At 54.3% G+C, this 23,231-nt stretch overlaps 1 protein-coding gene across 1 annotated transcript; it reads right to left on the reverse strand.

The window, feature by feature from the left end:
- Positions 1-232: 232 nt before the first annotated feature.
- Positions 233-19,570, reverse strand: MMP11 (matrix metallopeptidase 11). Its single transcript, XM_058037253.1, has 8 exons — positions 19,451-19,570; positions 10,522-10,760; positions 8,657-8,800; positions 7,555-7,688; positions 4,640-4,887; positions 3,875-4,088; positions 2,291-2,548; positions 233-1,056 (listed from the first exon to the last, which is right to left on the reverse strand). Exons 1-8 carry the CDS (start codon positions 19,568-19,570, stop codon positions 923-925), a joined length of 1,491 nt encoding a protein of 496 aa, XP_057893236.1. The 3' UTR covers positions 233-922.
- Between the last annotated feature and the right edge of the window lie 3,661 nt (positions 19,571-23,231).

Raw genomic sequence — 23,231 nt, forward strand, 5'->3', positions numbered from 1 at the left:
GCGGGGCGAAGGAGGCACGGCCGGCACGGCAGGATGTAGAAAAAAGGCGGATTTTATTGTGGCGGGGCGGAACATAAATACACACGGGACACAGCACATCCCAGCGCCGTGCCGCCAGCCGGGCCGGGCTGGGAGGTGGGAGGGGAGGGGGCTGTTCGCAGCCCGGGGTGTTTGCCTGAGGCTGGGCGGGCACGGCGGGTGTGCGGTGCCGGCCCGGGCCGGGAACGGCGGTTCGGGAGCCATCAGTGCATCTGAGCGTCCCGGGATGAGCGCGGGGCAGTGTCCAGCACTGGCACCCAGCGCCGAGAAGGGAGCGAGGGAGGGGGCCCCTTGTCTATATACAGATCGGTACAAAATCCTAAGGCATGCTGGGGATACAACGGCAAGCCGGGCGAGGGCTGCGGCAGGGCCGGGCAGCCAGCACGGCTGCCCCGCGGAGTGGCTCTGGCAGCAGCCGCACGTCGCTGTCCTCCTCCTCCTCTGCAGGGAGGGTCCGTGTCCTTCAAAGCCGCGGGCTCGGGGTCATTCCTCCTTGGCCAGCGTCTGCAGCAGCGAAGGGCTGCCGTAGTGAGTTGTGTAAACATAGGAAATGTCATGGATTAGTTCTACGGGGTGGGTTCAGATTAATTATGAGAGTGTGATCCCATTCCAGGCTGGCCTGGTGGCTTTTGGGATGCTATTGCTAGATGAGAGTGGCCTCCCTTGCCTGTAAAGAACATGGCAGCTGCTTTTACATTGATAGCAACTGAAGCTGGGGCTGCTGGAACTGGAGAGGAGCAAACTCTGTCACTTGTGACAGACACCTGTTGTGTCAGATGCTGAGCCTGGAAGGAAGCCAGAAATGGCAGAGGGAACCCTCTGTGTGGCTGCTGGAGGTAAAGGGAGATGACAGGGGAGCGTGGAGGACACAGGCATCCCCCCCTCATCTGAAGGAGTTGGAGGAGGGTATGCAGCTGAAGAAGTCCTGGCTGATCTGGCGTGGGTAGCCCTCCAGCACTTTCACCTGGACCGGGTCAAACTTCCAATAGTCTCGGCCTCTCAGGAAATAGGCAAAACCTGTGGGTGAGAGAGGAAGGTTTAGAAGAGGCATCATTCACATGGCTCAGAGCTCTTTGCCAGCATTTTGTTCAGCTGACACTGCAACACATGCAGTACTGCAAGAGAGCTGGAAGAGGCAGAAGGTTTTACTTGAACCCAGGCTTGTGGCATTCACTTTTCTTTTTCACTGTTTAGTTTAGATAAAAACTCTAGTTTTACTTTTTGGACAGTACACAGGATGGATTTTATTTTATTTTCCTGGTGGGTTTAAATATGCTGTATGCTTGTAGTGACCCAGCCCTGTGAGGGCAGGGGATTTTTAGGACAGGGAGGGACAGGCAACTTGTGAGGACCTGCTCAGAACATCTGTTCTGTGGGCAAGCTGCCCTGGAATTTAGGTTCTGGAAGCAGTGGGGAGTTGTTTCACTTCATCCTTAGAGAGGAAAGAGGCACTCACCACACTGTCATCCCAAGCACCCTGGCTGTCCCCAGTGTTTCTGTGGCACTGCCCTGCTGCTTTCAGCATGGGGCACACTGGGGAGGACTGGTCTGTCACAGACATCTTTTATGAAAAATCCTTTCCTCCTGAGAAGCTGAGAGGCCTCAGGAACAAAATGCAAACAATTATTATCTGCTGCTGTGGAATGCAACAGGTGCATCTGTGTTGGTTCATGTGGTTGTTTCTAATTAATGGCCAATCACAGCCCAGCTGGCTCGGATAGAGTGTCCGAGCCACAAGCCTTTGTTATCATTCTTTGCTATTCTATTCTTAGCCAGCCTTCTGAGGAAATCCTTTCCTCTATTCTTTTAGTACAGTTTTAATGTAATATATATCATAAAATAATAATCAGCTTTCTGAAACATGGAGTCAGATCTTCATCTCTTCCCTCAACCTGAGACCCCTCTGAACATGGTCACACTGGGCAATACCAAAAGCAGCCTGTTCTTTGTTCAGCTCCCCTGTAGAAGTGTGGGCAGTGTTTCTGTTGTCTTCTCATCACTTCCCTTGCCAGGAGCAGTGAGAGGTGGGCAGGACTCAGTGACTATTTCTTGCTCAGATATTTAACTTCTCTCTACCACACTTAAATATCAATTGCTGCAATTAATGGCAATGAAACAACTTCTCAATTCTCTCCCCACTGAAGAGAACCGCCCCTCTACACCGTATAGGATGTGTTATGGCTGGGCAATCTCCACTACAGCCACGTGTGTGGCTCTGCAGAGCTGTGAGCAGAGCGGGCTGAGCACTGACCCAGCTCGTCCTGGAAGGCGGCGTCGATCTCGGCGGGCACGCCGCGCCAGTCGGCCATGGCCCGCGGGTAGATGTTGTCCACCTGGCGCCTCTGGGGGTTGAAGCGCCAGTAGTTGCCTCCACTGAAGATGTAGATCTTGTTCTTCTCAGCCCCCCACACCAGAGCTGCCTGCACGGGGGATGCAGGGAGGCCCAGCTCCACGATGGGGGTGGGACCAGATACCCGTCTCTCGCCATCATAAATCCAGTATTGAGAATCTATTGAGGAGACAGAAAAGGGAAACAAGGGGTCAAAAACTGATAATTTGGCAGTGAACTGTGCAACTGGAGCTGGAGCCTTGGCACAGCTCCCACGGGAAGCTGTGCCTGAGAGGCAAAAACACCACTAAGTGTAATGGATGCTGCCACTGTTGTGTGTCCAAAATGCTGTCAATGCATTGGCATCCCACCTCAGTCCAGCCTGGTGGGTGTTGGTGGGGAACAGGAAGGTCCATTTCAGCTGCATTTTTCTCCATTTTCTCCATTTCTCTCTCATTTTCTCTATTTGTGGAAGTTATAAAGGGCTTGGCTGGAGGGACCAGCCTCTGCCCTGAAATCTCAGCACCTGGAAATCATGTGGGCATGCACAGGCACAGAGAAGGCATGTGGCTGGAAAGGAGCGAGCTGCAGAAACCAGGAAGAATTTGCCAGGTTGATATAGAGACTGGAAGCAGAGTTCCAGATTAGATTAAAATGGGAATCTCTGTAATTAGCCTACGGCATGTAATACTTTCCCCTTATCTCATTTTAACTCACTGTAGGAGCCTGCCAATTTCAGCACTGTAAGCCCTTGTGTGCAGGTCAGGTGCTCAGAAATGTGTTCATGCAGGAGCTCTGCCTGCAGAGCCACTGGTGTGATTTTGGTACTCAGTCTCATGGAGTGCAGATGAGGTGTGCACACCCACAATGAGTTCCCAGGTCATTCTGCATCCCTGCTATTGAACCTCCACTTGGGAAGAGCATTAAAGAAAATAGTAGCACTGAAACAGGGTTTGTTGCTGGCCTTGAACCCCAGAGATGGCCAGGAGGTGGTTTCATTCCTAATTTCTGGCTGCTGGAGGTTGCCTGGTTCTGCACCCAGGCTCCACTCTGTAGGCTCATAAAGCCATGGGGTACTAGGGAATTTCCACATGCAGCTCTCTGAGGAGCACAGAAAATGCTGTCCCCAGCCTGAGCAGGACCCTGGGGACACAGGCACAACCAGGGCACTGCTGGGGCTCACTTCTGGCACAGTGCTTCCCACGACAGCTGGAGAGATGGAACAAATGTTTCCTTCCTTCTCCACTGCCAGGGCAGAGGCTCTTTACAGATGTTTGTGTTCCAGGGAAGGAGAATAGGATATTGTGGCTGTGTTTAAAACCAAAGTGAGCCATTGTTCTCAGTCCTCAATACCTGATAAAAAGTTTAAATAGTTAAGGAAACAAATAACAAGGATTACTGAACTTCTGAGGATTTCCAGATTTATTGTCCCAGGAACCTGCTGAGTCCTGACTACCCCAAAGTAACTGAGATTCCTGAGCCATCTGATCACAGCCCAGCTCTTACCTTGGAAGAACCAGATGTTGCCCAGCGGGTCCTCGAAGGTGGCATCGACAGAGCTGGGGATGCCCTGCCAGTGGCGAGAGGCCAGGGCCGGGTACCCGTCCTGCAGCCGCCCCGCGCGGAGCCGCCACACGAAGCGCGAGCTGAAGAAGAACAGCTCCCCCCGGATGGTGGCTGCGGCGTCGAAGGTTGTGAGGCAGGCGTCGGGCTGCAGGGCCTGCCGAGGCACAGAGGGTCAGGGCTGCCCCCCAGAGCCCCCAGGTGTCCAGGCAGCCCCGTTTGGGTTGAGCACAGGCTGCCTGGAGATGCCCTCCCTACACATCCCAGTGCCAGCTGTAGGGCTGGGCTGGGCTCAGCAGTGCTGGTGTGTAGGGGGATAGAATATAAGTTAATAAAGGAAGTATAGAATGTAATCATACCCCCTAAAGAGTTGCAACTGGGCTAATTATTAAAGATTAAGAGCAGGCCTGATTTTAACAGTAGCAAATTTAACTGTAGCCAGCAGAAGAGTGTTATAAAAGAGTGGATTGGTTGACTGAGGGGAACTGGAGTCAGTTGGCTACTGTGAGGATGAGGAAGAGTCAGAGCCTAGAGGAGCTGCCTAAAAACAACATCAAGGAGGTATGAAACTCTAGCAATGTGGAACTCTTGCAGTGTAATGACAGTAGGACTCTTGCACTTGAATGACAACACTGGTGGAAGAGGCAGACACCAACTCGAGCTGCTGCCAGGGTGCCAGGGAAGGGCACAGAGCTGCCCTGCACTCACCTCCACGTTGGTGATCTCGTTTGTTTCGAGGTCTGGCTGGGGCAGCTCTGCTGGCTGGGTTGGGGTTGGGTCAGGGTGCACTGAGGGTTTCCCATACAGGTACTGGATCCCTTGCTTGTCATCCTCGCTCAGGCTCAGCGGGTAGCGGAAGATGTAGAAAGGGGACATCAGGGACTTGGAGACAGCCGTGTGCTGCAGGCCCAGCACGTGGCCAAACTCATGGGCAGCTACTTGCAGGAGGTCAGTGCCTACAAAGAGAAAAGATGGAAGATACTTTTGTCTACTCACATGCTTTGGACCTGTTCCTACCAGTTACCAGACACTGACATTCATTGTAGGAGTCCAAAAAGAGGAAAGAGAAATCTACCTCCACCTGTGTTGTTCCCAGATATCTTCTGTGTAAATTGAAAATATGTTTGTGACTTATTTGGTTTTTTTAAGGGGCATAATAAAGGAGTTCAGTGGTCCAGAAGCACTGTGACTCAATTAATAGACCTGGGTATTAACCTGGACATGTTGGTAATCTGCAATTCTGTTGTCAGAGGCTCTTGCCACCTCCTGAGCTACCAGGAAGATAAGGATTTTCCATGCACTTTTGGAAAGGAGAAATTTGCACAGAGAAGGAAGTCTACACCAGATGTGTAGGAGGTGGTTTGTTCAGGTTGGTGTTTGTCCACCCAGCCTTGAGGCAGTTGTTGGCTAGAGCTGAAGTTAAGAGCAAGTCCCAGTTCGATCACACCCACTGTGGGAGATGCTGGTGTTGGTGAGAGAACTCTGGGATTAACTCTTGCCAAAGGCCTTTGTCACAGACAGCAGAGGGAGCTCATTTATTGCTGGTCTGGGGAATGTGTCAAGAAGGTGTCATTTAGAAATAAATCCACAAAATATTACCTAATGTCAAGGCCTGAGACTTAAACAGATTTATGGGAGACTGTGTTTTAGGAATACATGACCTTGGAGCATCTACAAAAGAAGAGGGAGGAAAGGGGATTTCAGTACACAAACTTGTATTGTTTGGCAGGTTTTGTTGAGCTTCCAAAGGGTCCCTTCTGAAGTTGGTAAACTTCACTATGTCCCAGCATATTCATCCACTTGCCTTCAGCCAGAAATCCTCTGAGCTGCAGCCCAGGTGATGAGAGCAGCAGGGATGTGGCTCAGCCAGCCTTGGTGCTCCAAGCAGGAGTTCCAGATAAGATTAAAGCAGGATTTCCCTGCTGGCTCCAGGGGAGAATTCCCTGGTCACTTCTCAGCACCAGGAGCAGGGAGAACACAGTGGGGAGGAACCCCTGGGAAGGGTGGAAGGGAAGGTGAGCCCTGCCTTCCTCCACTGGCCAGCTTTACCTGGAAGCCATGAATCTGCACAGCACTGACCTGATTAAATCAACACATCTGGGTCAGCTGAGAGAGTGGGATTTCCATGCCAGTGATTTATTACAAACTTTCAGACACTTCTGTTTAGCTTGGCAGGCTCCTCACTTGCTGCTTTCCAGTGTTGCCAGATGAGCTGTGCTGTCAGATTCTGCAGGGGAGGTGCACAGCAGCACAGCTGAAGGAGCTGTGTCCATCCCTGTGTCCCTCATGGATGGTTCTCCACGTAGGGTTTGCTTCCTGCACAGCCCTGGAGTGACCCCAGGGCACACTCCTGCTCTCCCATCAGCAAAATGAGGCCAAGGATTTCCCTGTCTCACTGAGAGCTGAGTCAAGGGTTTATCCATGTTTATATCCTAAAGCTCTTTTCAGCATATGAAATGGCAATTAGCTCCAAAGAGCTTTTACAACAGTTGTTTATGGATGATATGGGAGGGGGGGAGAAGGGGGAATGTCATGGAATAGAGCAGGATTCTGATGGGATCTGGTGTCCACTTTTGGTTCCTGGTTTGCCCCCAACACTGTTTTATGGGAGAATGCAGGAAATTCTTCAACAACAGAGGGTGAGAACCAACAGAGCCCACTCCTGCCCCAGGAGCAGAAACCCCTCTGCAAAGAGCTCCTGTGCTTGTGATTCCTGTTTTGGGCCAGCAGGCACAGCAGTGCTGTGCCCCAGGCAATCAAACTGGCACTGACAGGGTAGTGGTACCCCATGGGCTTTGGTGGTGCCCACTGACATGGGAATTCCCATTTTGGGAATCCCCAGAGAGGCCTGGGGTTAACTTGGGCCTTGTGATTATTTCTTTGTCCATGTAGATGAGCTGGGAAGGAGGAGGAGGAGCTGACCTGGGTTAATTCTGGTGAGTCTTCCAGAAACTGATGCTCTGGGCACTGCTCCAGATGGTCCCAGGCAGTGCTGCAGTATCTCATGAGATACCGTGACACCAACCCTGAGTGCCCAAGCAGAGAGCTACCAGCTTGGATCTATTATTAGCAAAAAAATTTTTTAAAAAGAGTCTTGACTGGATGTGTTGTTGTTTATGGTCAGAGCATTCCCAGGCCATGGGGACAGAGCTGGAGCCTGGGTGGTTTCCCTTTATGGACTTGTTTGAGGGCAGATGGTGAACAATGCATGCAGGGCCTGGGACTGGGCTGTTCTTTGGAAGACAACAGTGTCACACAGAGCCTGAGCCTCAGTTTTCCTTCATCCTTTGATAGTTTCGTTTCTAATGACTCCTGCCAATGCTGGGGGCAATTCCCCAGTGGCAGAGCACGTGGCTGGGCAGAAGAGCCATCCCTTGCTGCCCCACACAAGAGGAATCCGTGGGGAGCCAGGGTCCTGCTGCTGGACACCAGCTCTGCTGTGGCTGAAGGATAAAAAGCCCTGAATGCTAACAGCCATCTTCTAACTGCTGGGAGATGACAATGCTCACCACAAAAATAGTTGTTCCCTGTCAGTTTTACAGGGAATAGCACAGGGAATCATTCCCAAGTTCTCTGACAAGCATCCTGGAGCAGCCACAGCTCCCCCTGAAGCAGAGCCATACCCAGGTTGTTCCCAATGGTCCAGGTCTCGTCATAGTCAAAGTGCACGTCCCCTTCCCGGTGAGTTTTGGGGAAGAATGCGTGTGCCAGGATCCCTCCAGGCCCATCAAAAGGCAGGTTGTCTCCGTGCCAGTACCTGCAGGGAAGACACATTGCACCTCAGACAAAGGATATGGAGCTCCAGCAGCACACAGCCAAAGGTGGGAGGCACAGAGAGGGGAGAGCAGCTCTCATTCTCATCCTCAGTTCATCCCACTGGTCTAGACCAACTGCTCAGAGCCATTCCAATTGCCACAAGCTTCAGAGTCCTGAGGAAGCAGCTTGATCACACCAAGCACTGAGGAAGCAGATCTCAGTCACACCAAGCTCTGGGGAGTTTGTATGTTTTCTCAGGGATGTTTCTCCCCCTCCCCTCTCCAGCTTCCAGCCCAGAACTGACTGTGAAGCCTAAAGAATGAGGGAGGTGACTGCCTAAGCCAAGACTGAGTTGATATTTCTGGGTGGTGGGGGCTGCAGAGGGGCAGCTGGCAGCAAAACTGACAGCAAAACCCAGCCAAACTCTCAGGTCCTCACTCAGGCCAAGCAGTGGATAACGAAGGAAACCCATGAGAGATGTGGCCACTTGAGAAAGCTGAGGGAGACAAATACACAGCATGGAAATCACATCACTGCTTGGACAGTCTCCACTGCCCTCATTAGCTCTGTGCAAACATGCAGCTCAGGGAAGTCTTTGCCCCAGTGAGTTTTTTGCCAAAAGGGAATTTCAGGCCAGCAGCCAAGATTCCCTTAACCAAGAAACTATATTTGTCTTTGGGCAGACAGTTACATCCTTCAGTCAAGGGACAGGATGGAGGGCCTGAAGATGGAAAATCAAAACAAACACTTAAGAAAACAGCCTGTGGGCAGAGAAACGCAAATGTACCAGGAAAATGAATGAGTGATCAGTAATGGTGCTGTGTGCAACAGCTGCACTCACACCGAGCAGCCCATGACTGACAAAACTAAAACAATCCCAGTGTCTGAAAGCAGAACCTCCATGTGAGTGCCTGAGCTGTGTGCTGGCAGGTCTCTGCCCTGGCAGGGTGTGCTGCCCTCTGTGCCCACCTCGTGAAGTCGATGACGATGTCAGCCCGTCCCTCCTGCACCTCAGTGAACGTCAGCGGGGTCACATCACTCCACACTTTCAAAGCTTCCTCTATGGTCCTTCTCACCTTAGCTTTTACAAGTTGCCATGGGAACCTGATAATTCTGGAAGGAACAGACACTGGATGAGGAGAGCATCAGCTGCTGTCCCATGGACAGGGCTGTCACAAAGACACAATTCTGCAATCAGCATCACCAGGGCCACCATGCCCAGCACCAGAACATCTCCAGCCCATACATGCACTGCTCCAGCACCCTCTACCAAGCAACATGGGCAGCAGATAAATCCCATCAGTGTTGGAACCCTCTGGCTGGTGTGTCAGAAGTGAGCTCCCTGGAGAGTTTTGCAGATTGTGTCGTTCAGAAGTGCCACAGCACTCCCCAGGTCTATCCCCTGTAAGGCCAATACCACAAAGATTCCTGAGATTGGTGTGATGTGATTTCTTCTCCTTAACCTCTGCATTTTTTGCCACTGGAAACTTGGGTTCACTGAGGAGTTGCTCCCACTTCCTCCAATAACAAGAGCAGACTGAAAGCTCTGCCACAGAGGGCAGTTTCCCTTCCATGAACAGTGTTGCTGTATGTAAATCTCTGCTGTGCTTCTTTCTTTAACACTACTGACCAAAAAGAAAAAAAGGAATAAGCCTTTCTGTTATCTACAGCCTCCTGATGGTGTGAGGAGCTGTGTCCTGTATTGGATTAAGCTCAAGATGATTTACGTGCTGTCAAGGTCCATATGACTGTGCTCACTTCTCCACTCACAGCCCTGAGGGCAGCTGCAGAGGCAGCACAACCCTCCCTGCAGTCTGCTGGGCAGATTCACAACTGAGAATGTGTGGGGTGATTTGGGCAAAACTTTACTCTGAAGTGGTGTTTATGGGACCATCAGAAACAGCTGAATAAAAAGATCTCTTTAAAATAAACTGTGAGGTGAGCCCCCCTCGGGGTGGCTGTGGGGGCAGAGGCACCGCAGGAGAGAGCTGGGCTCAGAATAAGTGAGGGCAGTGACAGAGTGAGGGCAGTGACAGTGTGATGACAGTGACCCTGTGTGCCATGGGGTGCTGGTGTGGCACTGCCCGGGGCTGAGGCAATGGCTGTGTACAACAGGAGGGCAGCTGTGTTTGGGAGCGTGCTCAGGAGGGGATGAGGAGGTGCTGGGGACAAGCCTGAGTGGTTCAGAGTGGCTCTGTTGGCCCCTGTGCCCCTCATGGTCACATCACAACTCCAGGGATACCAGGCTGAGCATTTGGGCAGGGAGAAGTGAAGCAGCCTGGGTGCCCCATTGGCCTGGGTGCCTTACCATCCTGAGTGCCACACCAGCCTGAGTGCCACACCGGCCTGAGTGCCACACCAGCCTGATTGTCACTCCAGCCTATGACAGACATCCTTTTATGAAAATACTTTCTTTGAGATTCTTTTCTTCCTGAGAAGCTGGGAGGCCTCAGGAACAAAATGTAAACAATGGTTATTTGCTGCTGTGGAATGCAACAGGTGCATCTGTGATTGACCCATGTTGGTTGTTTCTAATTAATGGCCAGTCACAGTCAGCTGGCTCGGACAGAGAGTCTGGGACACAAGCCTTTGTTATTCATTCCTTCTTATTCTATTCTTAGATAGCCTTGTGATGAAATCCTTTCTTCTATTCTTTTAGTATAGTTTTAATGTAATATATACCATAAAATAATAAATCAAGCCTTTTGAAACATGGAGTCAGATCCTCGTCTCTTCCCTCATCCAAAGACCTCTGTGACCACCATCACACCATCCTGATTGTCGCACACCGGCCTTGCTGTCACACCGTCCTGGCCCCACGGCAGCCCCCTTACCGGTAGGTGAGGTTGGTTTTGTCCCAGCGGCCCCCGGAGAGCACGAAGCGCTTCTGGCGGTTGCGGGCGCCCGGGGCCGCGGGCGGCTCGGGGTCGGGCACGCCGCAGCGGGGCGGGTTCCAGCCGGCCCAGGGCCCCGCCGCGGCCCCGGGGGAGCCCACGCCCGTGCCCACGGCGTTCACCAGGGCGGCCAGCCAAGGAGCCTGCTCCTTCCAGGTGGGATGCTTTCGAGACACGTCCTGAAAGGCAAAAGCAAAAGCCCGACTTCAGTGTCCGTGAAGATGCTTCCTCTTGCAGAGGGGTGGGCAGCTGCCCGCAGCAGTCCTGAGCAGTGGGTTCCACTTCGTTTCCCCACTGGCAGGGCACAGCCTGCTCCCCACAAACATGCCCTGCTCCCTGCTCTGAGGCTGGCTCACACCTGGGGGGCACTGTGCTGTGCCATGGCACCCATGAGCACTCAGCTATTTTTGGTCCACATTTCCTTGGCAGCTGGCCCGCAGGAAATACTTTTGCAGGCTGTGGATGAGAACCAGACCCTTCAAGTATAAAACAAATCACCAGGGAATAAATTCTCCCCCTTTGCCCTACATCCTTTATTCCCTCCCGGCCCGGGGTGGAGGTGACATTAATGGGAGGAAGTCTCCAGTCCCCAGCACGCAGCTGTGCTCCTTGTTGTCACTTCCGTGGTGTCCCCTTGCTGCCCTGGCACCGTGGGCAGGTCTCAGCATGGCAGAGCAGGACACAGGGGTGTGGGTGACAGCACAGAGAGCAGCAGGGACTGTCCCTGCAGCCCCACTACTGCCTGAGGGAAGGACTGCACCGTGTCCCCTCACCTCCCTGTGCCTGTGATTCTGCTTGGGATAGCATCTCCTGGGCTCTCCCACACTCAGTTGGAAAAGTAAGGTTTCTCTTGAAAACATTAATTAATGCTAATTAGCTGACTTCCACCAGTTTCCCATGTTGCCACCATGAAACACAACCCAGGTGTCACCTCCAAGATGCTGTAAGGCTTGTGGGGTGAGAGGGGCTTGGTCCACATCACTGTGCTGCAGAGGGCCAAACAAAGATTTTTTTTTTTTTTTTTTTTGCCTGATTTTATGCAGCAAATGAAAGGATGAAAGGTGTTAGGGCAGGCAGGAGCTGAGATGCAGCAGTGCTGAACAGGCAGGCTCTGTCCCACAGGGCTCCAAGGGAGGATCTGGGCTTTGGGCAGCTCTTTCTTGCCTTGCACAGAGCTGCCTCCTTCCAGGCCAGCTTTCCTGGCTGCCCTGGCAGCGACACGGGGGTCAGGATGGCACGGTGCCAGCACTGCCATGATGCCTGTAATCCACATGCTGCCACCTCTGCTGCCACAATGGGCCCATTCACGCAGGCTGGAATGAAGTGTGAAGGCCTTGGCATGAATTCCACCACTGAGCCAGGCACAGATGGACAGGGGAGCCAGGCAGGGCACTCTGGGTGTCCACACATCACTTTAGGCTTTTGGTGTGTCTGTCACAGCCTGCTGGCTGATCCTCCCCAGACAGGACAGACAGACAGGCAGACAGACAGACATTGATACAACCCTGGTGTCCCAGTGCACTCTCACACCCCACAGGAACTGCACCAGCAAAGAGAGAAACCATCCTGAACAGCAGGATTGTCACACTCTGGACAGCAGGATTGTCACACTCTGGACAGCAGGATTGTCACATCCTGGACAGCAGGATTGTCACACTCTGGACAGCAGGATTGTCACACCCTGGACAGCAGGATTGTCACACTCTGGACAGCAGGATTGTCACACCCTGGACAGCAGGATTGTCACACCCTGGACAGCAGGATTGTCACACCGTGGACAGCAGGATTGTCACACCCTGGACAGCAGGATTGTCACACCCTGGACAGCAGGATTTTCACACCGTGGACAGCAGGATTGTCACACCGTGGACAGCAGGATTGTCACACCCTGAACAGCAGGATTGTCACACCATGGACAGCAGGATTGTCACACCATGGACAGCAGGATTGTCACACCCTGGACAGCAAGAGCTGCCCAGGCCACCAGGCACACCCTGAGCATCCATTCAGGGCCTGGGGAGGAGGAGCACGGGCTGGGCTGTCCCCAGGCTGCTCCTGCTGGACTGGAGCCCTGCCAGGCTGAGGTACCTGTCCTCTGAGAGGAGCTCTCTGAGAGCCCCTGGCACCCTGCCTGGGCTGGCAGCTCCTGCTGCAAAGGACAGCTGGCAGCAGGAGCTGACAAAGTTCATGTTCTGGCCAACATTTGCTGTCAGCCCCGATGACACTGAGGCACACAATGGTTCTGTGTCACCAGAGCTCAGCCTGCAGGGCTGCTCAGCCCCTTGCTCCTGGCTGCACCCTCTGCCAGCTCCTGGCAGCTGAGGATTGGGGTGAGGAATCCATCTGGACTCCACTTTCCAAGTGCAGGGCCTGGGAGCCCAGGGGAACCCCCAAGGAGTGCTCAGGTGGGTAGGTGGGCTGAGCTGACCCAGATGCCCCTTAGCCCTGGTTTTTTGCCCTGGTGATGCTCTGCACATTCCTGCAAGAATCCTTTTCCCCCCTGATAAGACTAATTTCCTTACAGGCTGGGGCCACTGCCATGAGCTGGAGGTTTTCTCTCTCCTCTGACCAGGAGAAGCTGCCTGTTTCCTTCTTGCCCCGAGCAATCCCACATTCAGAAGCAGATTTTCTCTCCTCTTTGTTACCTCAAGGCACTGCTATGAATCCCAGCTTTCCAAACCCCACCTTGCAACAGCAGGACCCTCCCTGCTCCTCCTGCCCTTTGCAGGTCCTGGAAGGGGCACAATGGGCTCCTGTGGGTGGGACAGGAGGCAGGACCTGCCCTGGTGCCCTGAGTGTGCCACTGGACAAACAGTGACTCTGTCCCTGTCGTCACTGCACCGACATTAGCACCATGGCAGGAAAGGGCTGGAAAATGCCACTGCAGGCAAGGGGAAATGTGACAGGCACAAACCACTTGCCAAACAATGCTCAGGGGACACCCAGGCTGGAGATCTTGGCCTCCTTGGCTGGACACACCTTGCTGCAGGCACTTCCCAGGGATTAGATACCGTGTCCAGCTTGCTTAAGGTTGCATCCTTCCCAGGCAGCGCTGAGCCCTCCCTCTGGTGGGATCTGCTTTGTCCCCTGAGCTGTGCTACCCCACCCTGGCTGTTTGCTCAGGGCTCCCTCAAGGCCCTGCTGCTGCCCAGGCTGCTGCAGAGCTGGGAGGGCAAGGAGAGGAGGGCACTGGGTACCCATCAGGGCATCCCACCAGCAGAAGGGAGAGGATTCCTGAACACAAAAGCAAAGGAAAATCCCAGGGTTTGTCCCAGCAGAGTGCAAAGCAGATCTGAGTGTGTGCAGCCCCTGGCAGTGCCCACCCTGCATAACCCACAGCTGGGCATGGGAGCAGCTGCCTTGTGGTCAAGGGAGAGGCCAGGGCTTTGCAATAGAGGCTGCTCAGTAAATGTGAACACAGCACAAGCACAGAGAGCGTTCCAGGCCTGAAACCAAAGGTTGAGGGCAGTGGGGACAGCAGAGGAGCAAAGCTGTACCAAAGAGGGCTGTGCTGCAGGCTGGGCACAGCTCCTCACCAAGAAAGTGCCTCTTCCTGCAGCCTGAAAGGCTGAGGGGGAGCAGGAGGGAAAGGACAGATCCCAGGGGACAGCAAAACCACAGGGGAGGTCCAGGCTGCCCGCTCAGCTCCTCACAGCTGTATCAGCCTTCAAGTGCTGTGATACAGCAGCCATCACCTCTGGGTCTGCTGCAGCCAGATGAACAGCAGCCAAGCTTCCCAGGAAGTGTTCCAGCCATCCCAGGGAGCCAGGAGCATCTTTAACCTCCTGGTGCTGGGCAGCACTGACCCTGCAGAGCCCCGGGAGCAGCAGCAGCTGCAGCAGCACAGGGGCAGGGCAGCATCAGCCCAAATGAGCTCAGGGCTGGGGCTGGTGCCTGGTGCTGACCAGCCCACGGCTCTCCTGAGCCTGGCTCCATCCTCCCCTGCCTGCCTGAGCTCAAACTTGTGTCCTCTTTGTGTACCTGATCACCCAGGCTCCTGGCTGCTGCTGTGGCTTGGACATGAAAGGAGACCCCTCTCCCTGTCAGACAGGAGGGGTTGGACAAGTTACAGCCTGAATCCTTCAGTCTTGGGTGCTTCCCCTCTCACTGCTTCCCCTTCACCTGGGGAATGAGCTCAAGGACTTTGTCTCCATTTCCCTGTCCCTTCTGCTCCTGATTTTCCATTGCTTCTGTTTCTGCTTCCTCCTTTTGTCACTCAGAGCATTTCCAAGGCCCTGGTGTTTGCAGCATTATTCCCTCCTCCCTAGGACCCTGCACCTCGGAGCACTCCTGCTCTCATTTCAGCAGAAATGCTTTCTCTTGCAGTTCTCTCACCCCATTTTTGCCCACTGTGGGGTGGCCATGCCCCCCAAGGGCTCTGCACCCCTGAACAGCAATGTTCCAGCCTGAAATCAGCATTGTTCTCCTGATGCAGAGACAGCTTTTTGTGCAGCCTGCCTCTCAGCCCAGCATGGATTTGCAGGGGTTGGATTTGAAAGTGCAGCTACAGCTGATGGTAAAACTGGAACCAGCTTCAATCTGGTCAGGTTGTGTTCCAGGAGCAGCCTGGGCTGGGAAGGGGCTGATGCTGCAGGTGGAATTTCACGGCAGAAATGTGATTGTGGTGTGGTCCAACCCTGAGCTAAATGCACTGTTAGTGGAAACAATGCCTAGGCAAAGCCAGCAGATTTACTGATCCTGCCTCCCCAGCACAAGGTCTCCCAACCCCTCCGTGAATTCTTTGCTCACACAAAATTCTTCACTCCAGGCCTGCTCCATGCTGGCTGCAGCCTGGTCCCACTGCAGACAGGCGCAGCACAAAGGCTGGGCCCAAACAGGAGCTGCTGCAGTGCCTGGCTGTGCACACACTGCTGCATTTTCCTCTCCCCTCACTTCCACACCCTGGCACCATCCAGCACTGCCTCCCAGGGCCTGACACTTTGTTTCCGGATTACATGGTGGTAGTTGTTGTTGGCAATGAAAAAAGGAAAATGTTTATTTTCCCTAAGCAACGTGGAACATGAAACATTATGGACTGCAAATGTTTATGGCCACAGAGAGGATGAGAAGAAGCAGGCTTTGGTGTAACAAGAGAAAGCAAATGAATAAACACTGCAGGACTATTTTTATTATCAGGCATTTTAATTATGTGACAGTTTGTGAGACTATTCCATCAACAACACCACAACCAAGCTGCTGGTGTCACCCAAGCAACAGCTTGCCAGAAACAGGAGTACTTACAGAGCAAACAAGCCCCAGGATGCTGACAGAGCAAAAGGTTTCAAGAGCCCTTAATCTGATGACCTAGAATTCCCCTTGAAACGAAGAAACTGCTCTAGGATGTGGCACACTCCTGGCAGGGGAGGAAGGGGGCTGAGATGTTTTGTTCATTGTGCACTTACACCCAAGCTAAGAGGAGCCATGAGCTGCCAGCGCCTCTCTCCTGCCCAAATCCACCAAAGGGAGGAAGTCTGCTCACTGCCTGTCCTTGCTGGGACTCCTCTGTCTGCACCAGGATCTCAGTGAACATCTGAAAACATGTCTGTGGCCTTAGTGAAGCCCTGAAGTGCTCTGCTTTTCCTTTTGCTGGGCAGCTATGTGCAGACTCAGCTCTGCTCCCATTTGGCTGAGCCATCCCCAGTGCAGAAACACCCACAAAGCCTTTATTTACCTATCCATAGATTTGAGATTAGTAGGAAAGAGCTACAAAAGTGGGGGGAAAGTGGGGGAAAAAGTGGGGGAAAAAGTGGGGGGAAAAGTGGGGGAAAAAGTGGGGGGAAAAGGGGGGGGGAAAAGGGGGGGGAAAAGGGGGGGGAAAAGGGGGGGGAAAAGGGGGGGGAAAAGGGGGGGGAAAAGGGGGGGGAAAAGGGGGGGGAAAAGGGGGGGGAAAAGGGGGGGGAAAAGGGGGGGGAAAAGTGGGATGTCCAGCATCTCTGCAGGATAACTTTCCACTAAAAATCCTTTTCAAACAACTCCTATACAATGCATCCCTTCTTCTGCAGAGCCCCACAGGTTATGGTGCCAGGGCAGGATAAGTGTGGGGCAAAGAAATGCAAAAAAACCTGGAGAGGGGGATCCTCCCCAGACTGCTCTTCTCCTTTCTCCTTCTCCTTCTCCCCTCCCAGCTGCATCCCAAGCCCTGCCACCCTGCAGCGCGTGTGTGTGTGTCTGTGTGTGCTGCCTGTGAAGCACAAACACAACAAACCCTCTGCAGAATAACCACTTACATGTGTCTCGAGCCTCTCCCAGAGCACAAGATAAACACGCCTAAAATTACCCCAGCCCCGGCTGCAGTTTTTAAATAGCCCAAACCAAGGAGTGCAAATCCAACCCTTCCTGCGGGAGCCGCCTGAGCCTGAGCGAGGCAGGCAGGGGCTGCGGGTCAGGCACTGAGGGGAACCTGCCGTGCTCGGGGGGCAGCTGCAGCACCCCCGAGGGGTTGTGTTGGTAGCTGGGAGGGTGCCCAGCACTTCTCCACAGAGAGAGACCTTCCCAGCAAAGGCAGGGCTTTGATTTCCCCGGGGAGCCGCAGGCAGGGCAGGAATTCGGTGTCTGCGCCTGCACGGCCCGGGGACTGCGGATCTTTTGTTCTCAAGTTTTACAGTGGACACCAGACCCAGCCTTCATTCTGCTCTCAGTTTTCTCTTGCTTGCTTTAGGCATTAATATGAAAGTGAAGGAGCTCTACGGGGTTTGCCTCAAAAGAACACAAGTCCTTCAGCAACTTGCCCTACAGCCGGGCTTTAAAGTGAATCTCAGCCCTGATTCCCTCCCCTCCCAGCTGCTGCTGCTGTGACTCGCTGTTGGAGCACAAACAGCCACAAACAGCTGGGTGCAGCACAAACTCCTGCTGTCCTTGCCCACCCCCGTACTGGCACAGCCCGAGGAACTCCTTTTGACTCTGTCTCACTGGAGTGTGAATCTCTTGTCGCGGCTCAGCCCCTTGGCTCCTTTCTCATTCATCACCTGACAGCAAAAGGTGCCCAGACAGGAAATGAGCGGCTGTCAGACATGAGGGAAACATCCCTTTGTGCAGCAGGCTGGAGCAGTCAGAGCACGGGATGGGGTGGCACAGCTCCCTGTGAGAGAGGGCACAGGGTGGCCAGGCCTCTGTCAGCCTGGCAGTGCCACCTCAGCTGTCCTGCACACACGTGTTCCCCTGCTGCCACCTCCATCGTGGAAAACTGGCTGCACCTCAGAGGCAGCAGAATAACCTTCAGAAAGCCTTGACAGCAGATGAGGAACCCAAAAGAGCAGCTGTGTGGGGTGACAGAACTGAACTTTGAAAGGATGGGGGATCACCTGTCCATCTCCAACCCAAGCAATGCAGCCACCATCTCTGCAAAGGTGGGTCAAACACACCAGTCTGAAAGCCTGAGCTCCACTTGGCTAGTCCAACACACAGCACAAGGCATTCCTGAACCAAACAGACCTGCAGGAGCATCACCTGGAGCTACTCCAGCCAGGAGGGAAGGATTAGCACTCACAGAGCACAGCATGAGCCGAGGATGAGGAAGAAATCCCCTCTCTACTGGCACACTGCCACCTGCGGGGACCTTGTGGAGCGTGGCAGTGGATTTGATGGAGCAGGAGCCTGAGCAGCCCTGGAGCCTGCACTAACTCTGTGCTCTTCAGCAGTTTGGGGCACAAACCAGCTCGAGGGGCACTGGCCAAGTCAGCTGAGCCCCTGCAGCAGCTGTGGGTGCTGGCACAAGGACACGAACGGTGACATGGGCAGCTGGGCTGGGCTCCAGCTCAGAGAGTGAAACCCAGGCTGGCTCTCCCTTCCCCAGGACCTCACACAGGCCCTTGCTGGCAGCCAGACCAGGACCGGGGGCTGTGCAGGCTCCTCCAGGAGCAGCAGCTTCAGAGCTCACACAGGGCAGAGCTCAAGGCACCTGCCAGCCCAGGGGAACCAGCAGCCCCCAGCTTTGTGCGGGCGGAGCTCTGCCCACCCAGCCCAGCCCCTGCTGCTCTCGGACGGGCCTGAAGCCACAGAGCAGCGGCATTCCTGGAGCGCAGGGTGCCACCAGGGTGCCACCAGGAGCGCTCGGCCTCACCTTCCCCAGAGGCAGAGCGCGGTGACATTTCGTTGGGAGGAATGCGAGCACTTTGGGGGCCAAGGCTGCTCCGTGCCAAGTCCCAGCCCACAGCAGATTTAGCAGCCAAGTTAGAAAGCGCTCAGATGACAGAGCTGATAATAAAACCATCGACAGAACCTGAACTAATCCCCTTGGGCTGCTACCGGGCATTTGCTGTGTTATTATTTCATGGCACAGCAGCGAAGCGCATGTCTACAATAACGCGATTACACACGCACACATTCCCAGCACAAGGAGCTCTCTGTCCTCTCCCGTCCCCAAATCCTCCGCACGCCGCCGCTCCTCTCCGGTCCCAGGTGCAGGGATCGGGCAGGATCTGCAGGAAGAAGGAGCCCTGCTGCTCCTCTCCTGCCTGCCTTTCATTCATCCCTTCACTCTCGTCTCCCCGTAACTTGGGGAGCTGCCAGCGCAGCGCGCAGGGGGTGTCGGAGCAGCAGCGGGGGCTCTGCTGCCTCTGAAGCACGGGGGATGGATGCCGCGTCCTCTCCTAAGCTCTCCTTGTCCCGGTCCCCGTTTTCCCTCGGGAACACGGCTGTGGAAGCTCCCCAAGAAGGCAGGAGGAGCCTGGGAGGCACGGCCGGGGCAGGGGCAGCGTCCCGCGGCCGGTGATTCCCGTGCCGGCATCCCGAGCGCGGCTCGGGGATGGATGGATGGAGCGGCGCGGGGGGGACGCAGCTCATCCCTTTCGGCGGAGGATCTGCCGGGGAGATCCCGCCCTGGGACAGCACCGGGGGACGCGGCGGGAGGCACCGGGCGGCCCCGACTCACCGGCTTGTGTCGGCGGGCGGGCGCGGCGGGCGCGCAGTGCAGCAGAGCGGCGGCCAGCAAGGCGGCGGCGGCGGGCAGCGGCGGGCGGGCCATGCCGGGCGGCGGAGCGGGCTCGGACATGGGGCACACGAGGAGGGAGGGGGGGGTCCCGCCGAGCCTTTTATCCCCCCACCGTGGCCGCCTGCCCTCCTCCTCCTCGCGCCTCCTCCCGCTCCTGCCTTTTGTTCTCCCCGAGCCGCGGCTGCTCGGGCCGGGGGGACACGGCCCGGCCGCATCGCGGGAGGGGGGTCCGGTCCCGCCCGGGCCCGGCCGCTCCGCCCCGCCACCCCCCGGGGGCGGAACGGGGCGGGACCCCCTCCCACGCCTGCCCGGCACCGGCCCCCGGCTCCTGCCTAACTCGGGGTGCCTTCAAATGGGCCCCTCTAAAGGTGTATCTCACTCTCCTGCCTTGGGGTGCCTTTACACGGGTCCCTCTAAAGGTGTCTCACTCTCCTGCCCACCTTTGGGTGCCTTCAAACGGGCCTCTCTAAAGGTGTATCTCACCCTCCTGCCCGCCTTTGGGTGCCTTAACACGGGCCCCTCTAAAGGTGTATCTCACCCTCCTGCCTTGGGGTGCCTTCGAATGGGCCCCTCTAAAGGTGTATCTCACCCTCCTGCCCGCCTTTGGGTGCCTTTACACGGGCCCCTCTAAAGGTGTCTTTCACCTCTCCTGCCTAAGGGCACCAATGACTAAACCCCATCCTCATAGTGCCCGTCGAGAGCACTTCAGTCCCCATGGGGAGTAGCTCACAGCCGTATTTTAATGAGTTTGAACTCCTGCTTTGCCTGTGCAAAGTTCTGTTTTGCTCACTTTTTCACTCACCCTGTGCAAGAAGGCTTTCCCTAGCAGGGATGCTGAGGGAGGGGAAGGAAGGGAGCAGCTCCTCGTTTTGAAGATCCCAAAGCTTTCTCCATCTGCTCAGCCACCTGGAGATGAAGGCAGCAAGGCACAGCTCTGGTTTCTTGGTTCTTGTTTCTATGGGAGAAGCCCTGGATTGTGTCAGCATCCTCTCAGCAGACTGAGTTTAGCTGAAAATTGTTTCAAGAAATGTATTGCAAATAAGAGAACTTTGATCTCCAGCTGCCTGGGCTGGTGTGCAGGGAGTGAGTAAGGCTTCCTGACATCCCAGGCTCTATTACTGCTTTATTTGCCTGTGATCAGTTGTTCATGTTTAGTTTTATGGGAACCGTACTGACGATGTAAATCCTGGGTACGGTGAGCAGATGTGAGAAGAAAGAGCCTGGCCTTGGCTGGCTGTGGAAGGTGCTGCAGTGTTCAACTCACAGGCTGTTAGCAAGATGTCCCTGCACTGCAGCACCGTGCTCAGAGCATCCCCTAGGCCTTGTTTGTGAAGGGGACAGGGGAGCAGGGAAAACCACGTTGCACTGTGGAATTTACCCTTCTGCTCTTACTCTGGCTGTGCCCCAGGAATGCAGAGCAGACCCTTGTTTCTTGCCTTTCTCTGAGCCAGACAGCTGGGTCCCAGTGAAAAAAGCTTTCCTGCCTTTGTCTCCCTTTTCTTTAGTGTCTTTTCTTTTAGTGCTGGTGTCTCTGGGAGCTCAGAGCTTTCCAGGCCGTGGCAGTGGAGCCCTGGGGAAGCAGGGAGAGGCATGGGAGCAGCCTGTGAGGCAGCAACTGGCAGCTTGGCTCCTCTTAATGAAGGGAGATTTTAAAGGGAGCGTTCTGAGAAACTTGGTCCTTGCAGAGATGGAACTGTGTGTGAGAACTGCTGCCTCCTGCCAAGGCACTCAGCACAAAAGAGAGTGCATGTTGTGTTTGGGATCACAGATATTTCCCAGCCAAGCCAGTAGAAGTTTAGCAGCAGGAAAACGGCTGCTGGGTGTCCTGGGGACTGCCACACCCTGTGTGCAGCCTGCAGAATTCCTTCTTGTTGTGATCCTGAGCTGGGAGCTCTCTCAGCCACTGTCTGCCCTGTCCATGCAGCCCCATGGATGCACGGGGATGAGCACAGGGCTCCCACCCCAGCCCCAGAGCACAGACAGTCTGGCATCCCTCAGTTTGACACCCCTCAGTCTGAAATCTCCACTCTGACATCTCCCACCCTGACATCTCACTCTCTGCTTGCTTTCCTGCAGCTCCTGCCAGGCTGGAGCCAAACTTGGGTGCGACTGTGCTCACAGGGGTCTCAGGCTGAGGGAAGAGATGAGGATCTGACTCCATGTTTCAGAAGGCTTATTTATTATTTTATGATATATATTACATTAAAACTATACTAAAAGAATAGAAGAAAGAATTTAATCAAAAGAATAGGAAAGAATCATAACAAAGGTTTGTGGCTCGGGCTCTGTGTCCAAGCCAGCTGACTGTGATTGGCCATTAATTAGAAACAACCAACATGGACCAATCAAAAATCCACCTGTTGCATTCCACAGCAGCAGATAACCATTGTTTACATTTTGTTCCTGAGGCCTCCCAGCTTCTCAGGAGGAAAAATCCTAAGGAAAGGATTTTCCATAAAAGATGTCTGCGACACTTGGGCTCCTTGGGGTGGCTGCAGGAGCTCAGTGGAATCTCTCATGGCTGAGAGGTCCCAATGGTCACTGATGTTGCTGATTTAGCATCCCCACATGGAGCTCTTCTTGCTCAACATCGGTTCAGGGCTCTCCAGCCCCAGCAAGTGGCAGAGCAGGCAGGAGATTTCCAAGTCCTTCTGACCACAAGCATCAGCTCTGCTCCCACTCCTCTAAGGCTTCCCAACAAGGAGAGCCTTGTGAGCACCTGGGCAGGCAAAGCAGTGTGGTAATGTGAGTGTCAGCAGGAACCAGCAGCTGGGGATAACCTCACTCTGCACCCAGCAGGTGTTAAGGGGAAAGGGGCTGTGCCAAGGGAAGAGAACAGCAGGTTTGATTCTTTGTGAGCAGCAGAGAGGTGGAATAACTCCCTCAGCCCTCTTGGGTGTGATACTGCTGTAAGGCACTTGGGACTGAGGGGAGGTGGGGAAGAGCTTCTGATGAGAGCCAAGGGGAAAGGGGAGGGAACCGAGAAACTGAATTTAAATGGATTAAGCCTGTCTGTCCAAAGTCCTTTGTTTCCTGTCACCTCCCTGGTGTGACTTTCACAGCTGCATTCTGTGTGCCTGGGGACCTGGCTTGAGGTCCCCTGCAAAGCCAGCACGGAGCTTTACACCCCCTGGGCATTGCCCTGAGCAGCTGGAAGAGGCTCCAGGAGCCAAAACCCTTTGATTTCTCTGATGTCTTTCCTGCTCTCTCTGCAGGAGATAACCTCATGAACTGATGTCTCCAGCATCACTGCTCAGTGGGTGACAAATGAGGACACGTCCCCACCAGGCAAGTCTCTGTTCTCCCCTTCTTGCTTTTGGGATTCCCCTTTTCTCTGGCCCTGGCACCTTGTTTTTCTCCTGGGTGTTTGTACAGGTGGCTGTGGGTGCAAACAGGGCTGGGGGTCAGTGTAGTGAATGCCCATGTAAAGGTGATTGATCAGGAGTGCTTTTTGAATTACCCAGTTCTCCTCCTCTGCTGGCAGCCCGAGACATGGGCATGGGGAGTGGGCAAGAAAAGGTTGTGTAGTGGGAACTTGGCCTTTGGGCTTGGACTCACAAGTGGAAAGGTAAAGTAATATGTAAAATAAAATGTATGTTAGTCAGCAAAGTGCTTTGCTTCAAACCACTTTTGGGTTTCTTAAAAATCTTTCAAATGGAAATGCTGGAATTGTGCAGGCTGTCCTGGGTCCAAACAGTGAACCTTGAAAGCACCAAAGTTT

The sequence above is a fragment of the Melospiza georgiana genome, chromosome 18, assembly GCF_028018845.1.
Source record: "Melospiza georgiana isolate bMelGeo1 chromosome 18, bMelGeo1.pri, whole genome shotgun sequence".
Lineage (NCBI taxonomy): Eukaryota > Metazoa > Chordata > Aves > Passeriformes > Passerellidae > Melospiza > Melospiza georgiana.

Coding starts and splice junctions, on each gene's coding strand:
- MMP11 (XM_058037253.1), bottom strand. CDS start 19,570: ATGTCCGAGCCCGCTCCGCCGCCCGGCATGGCCCGCCCGCCGCTGCCC. Junction 4,888..7,554: donor GACCATTGGGAACAACCTGG/GTATGGCTCTGC, acceptor TTCTCTTTGTAG/GCACTGACCTCCTGCAAGTA. Junction 1,057..2,290: donor CGCCTTCCAGGACGAGCTGG/GTCAGTGCTCAG, acceptor TCTCACCCACAG/GTTTTGCCTATTTCCTGAGA.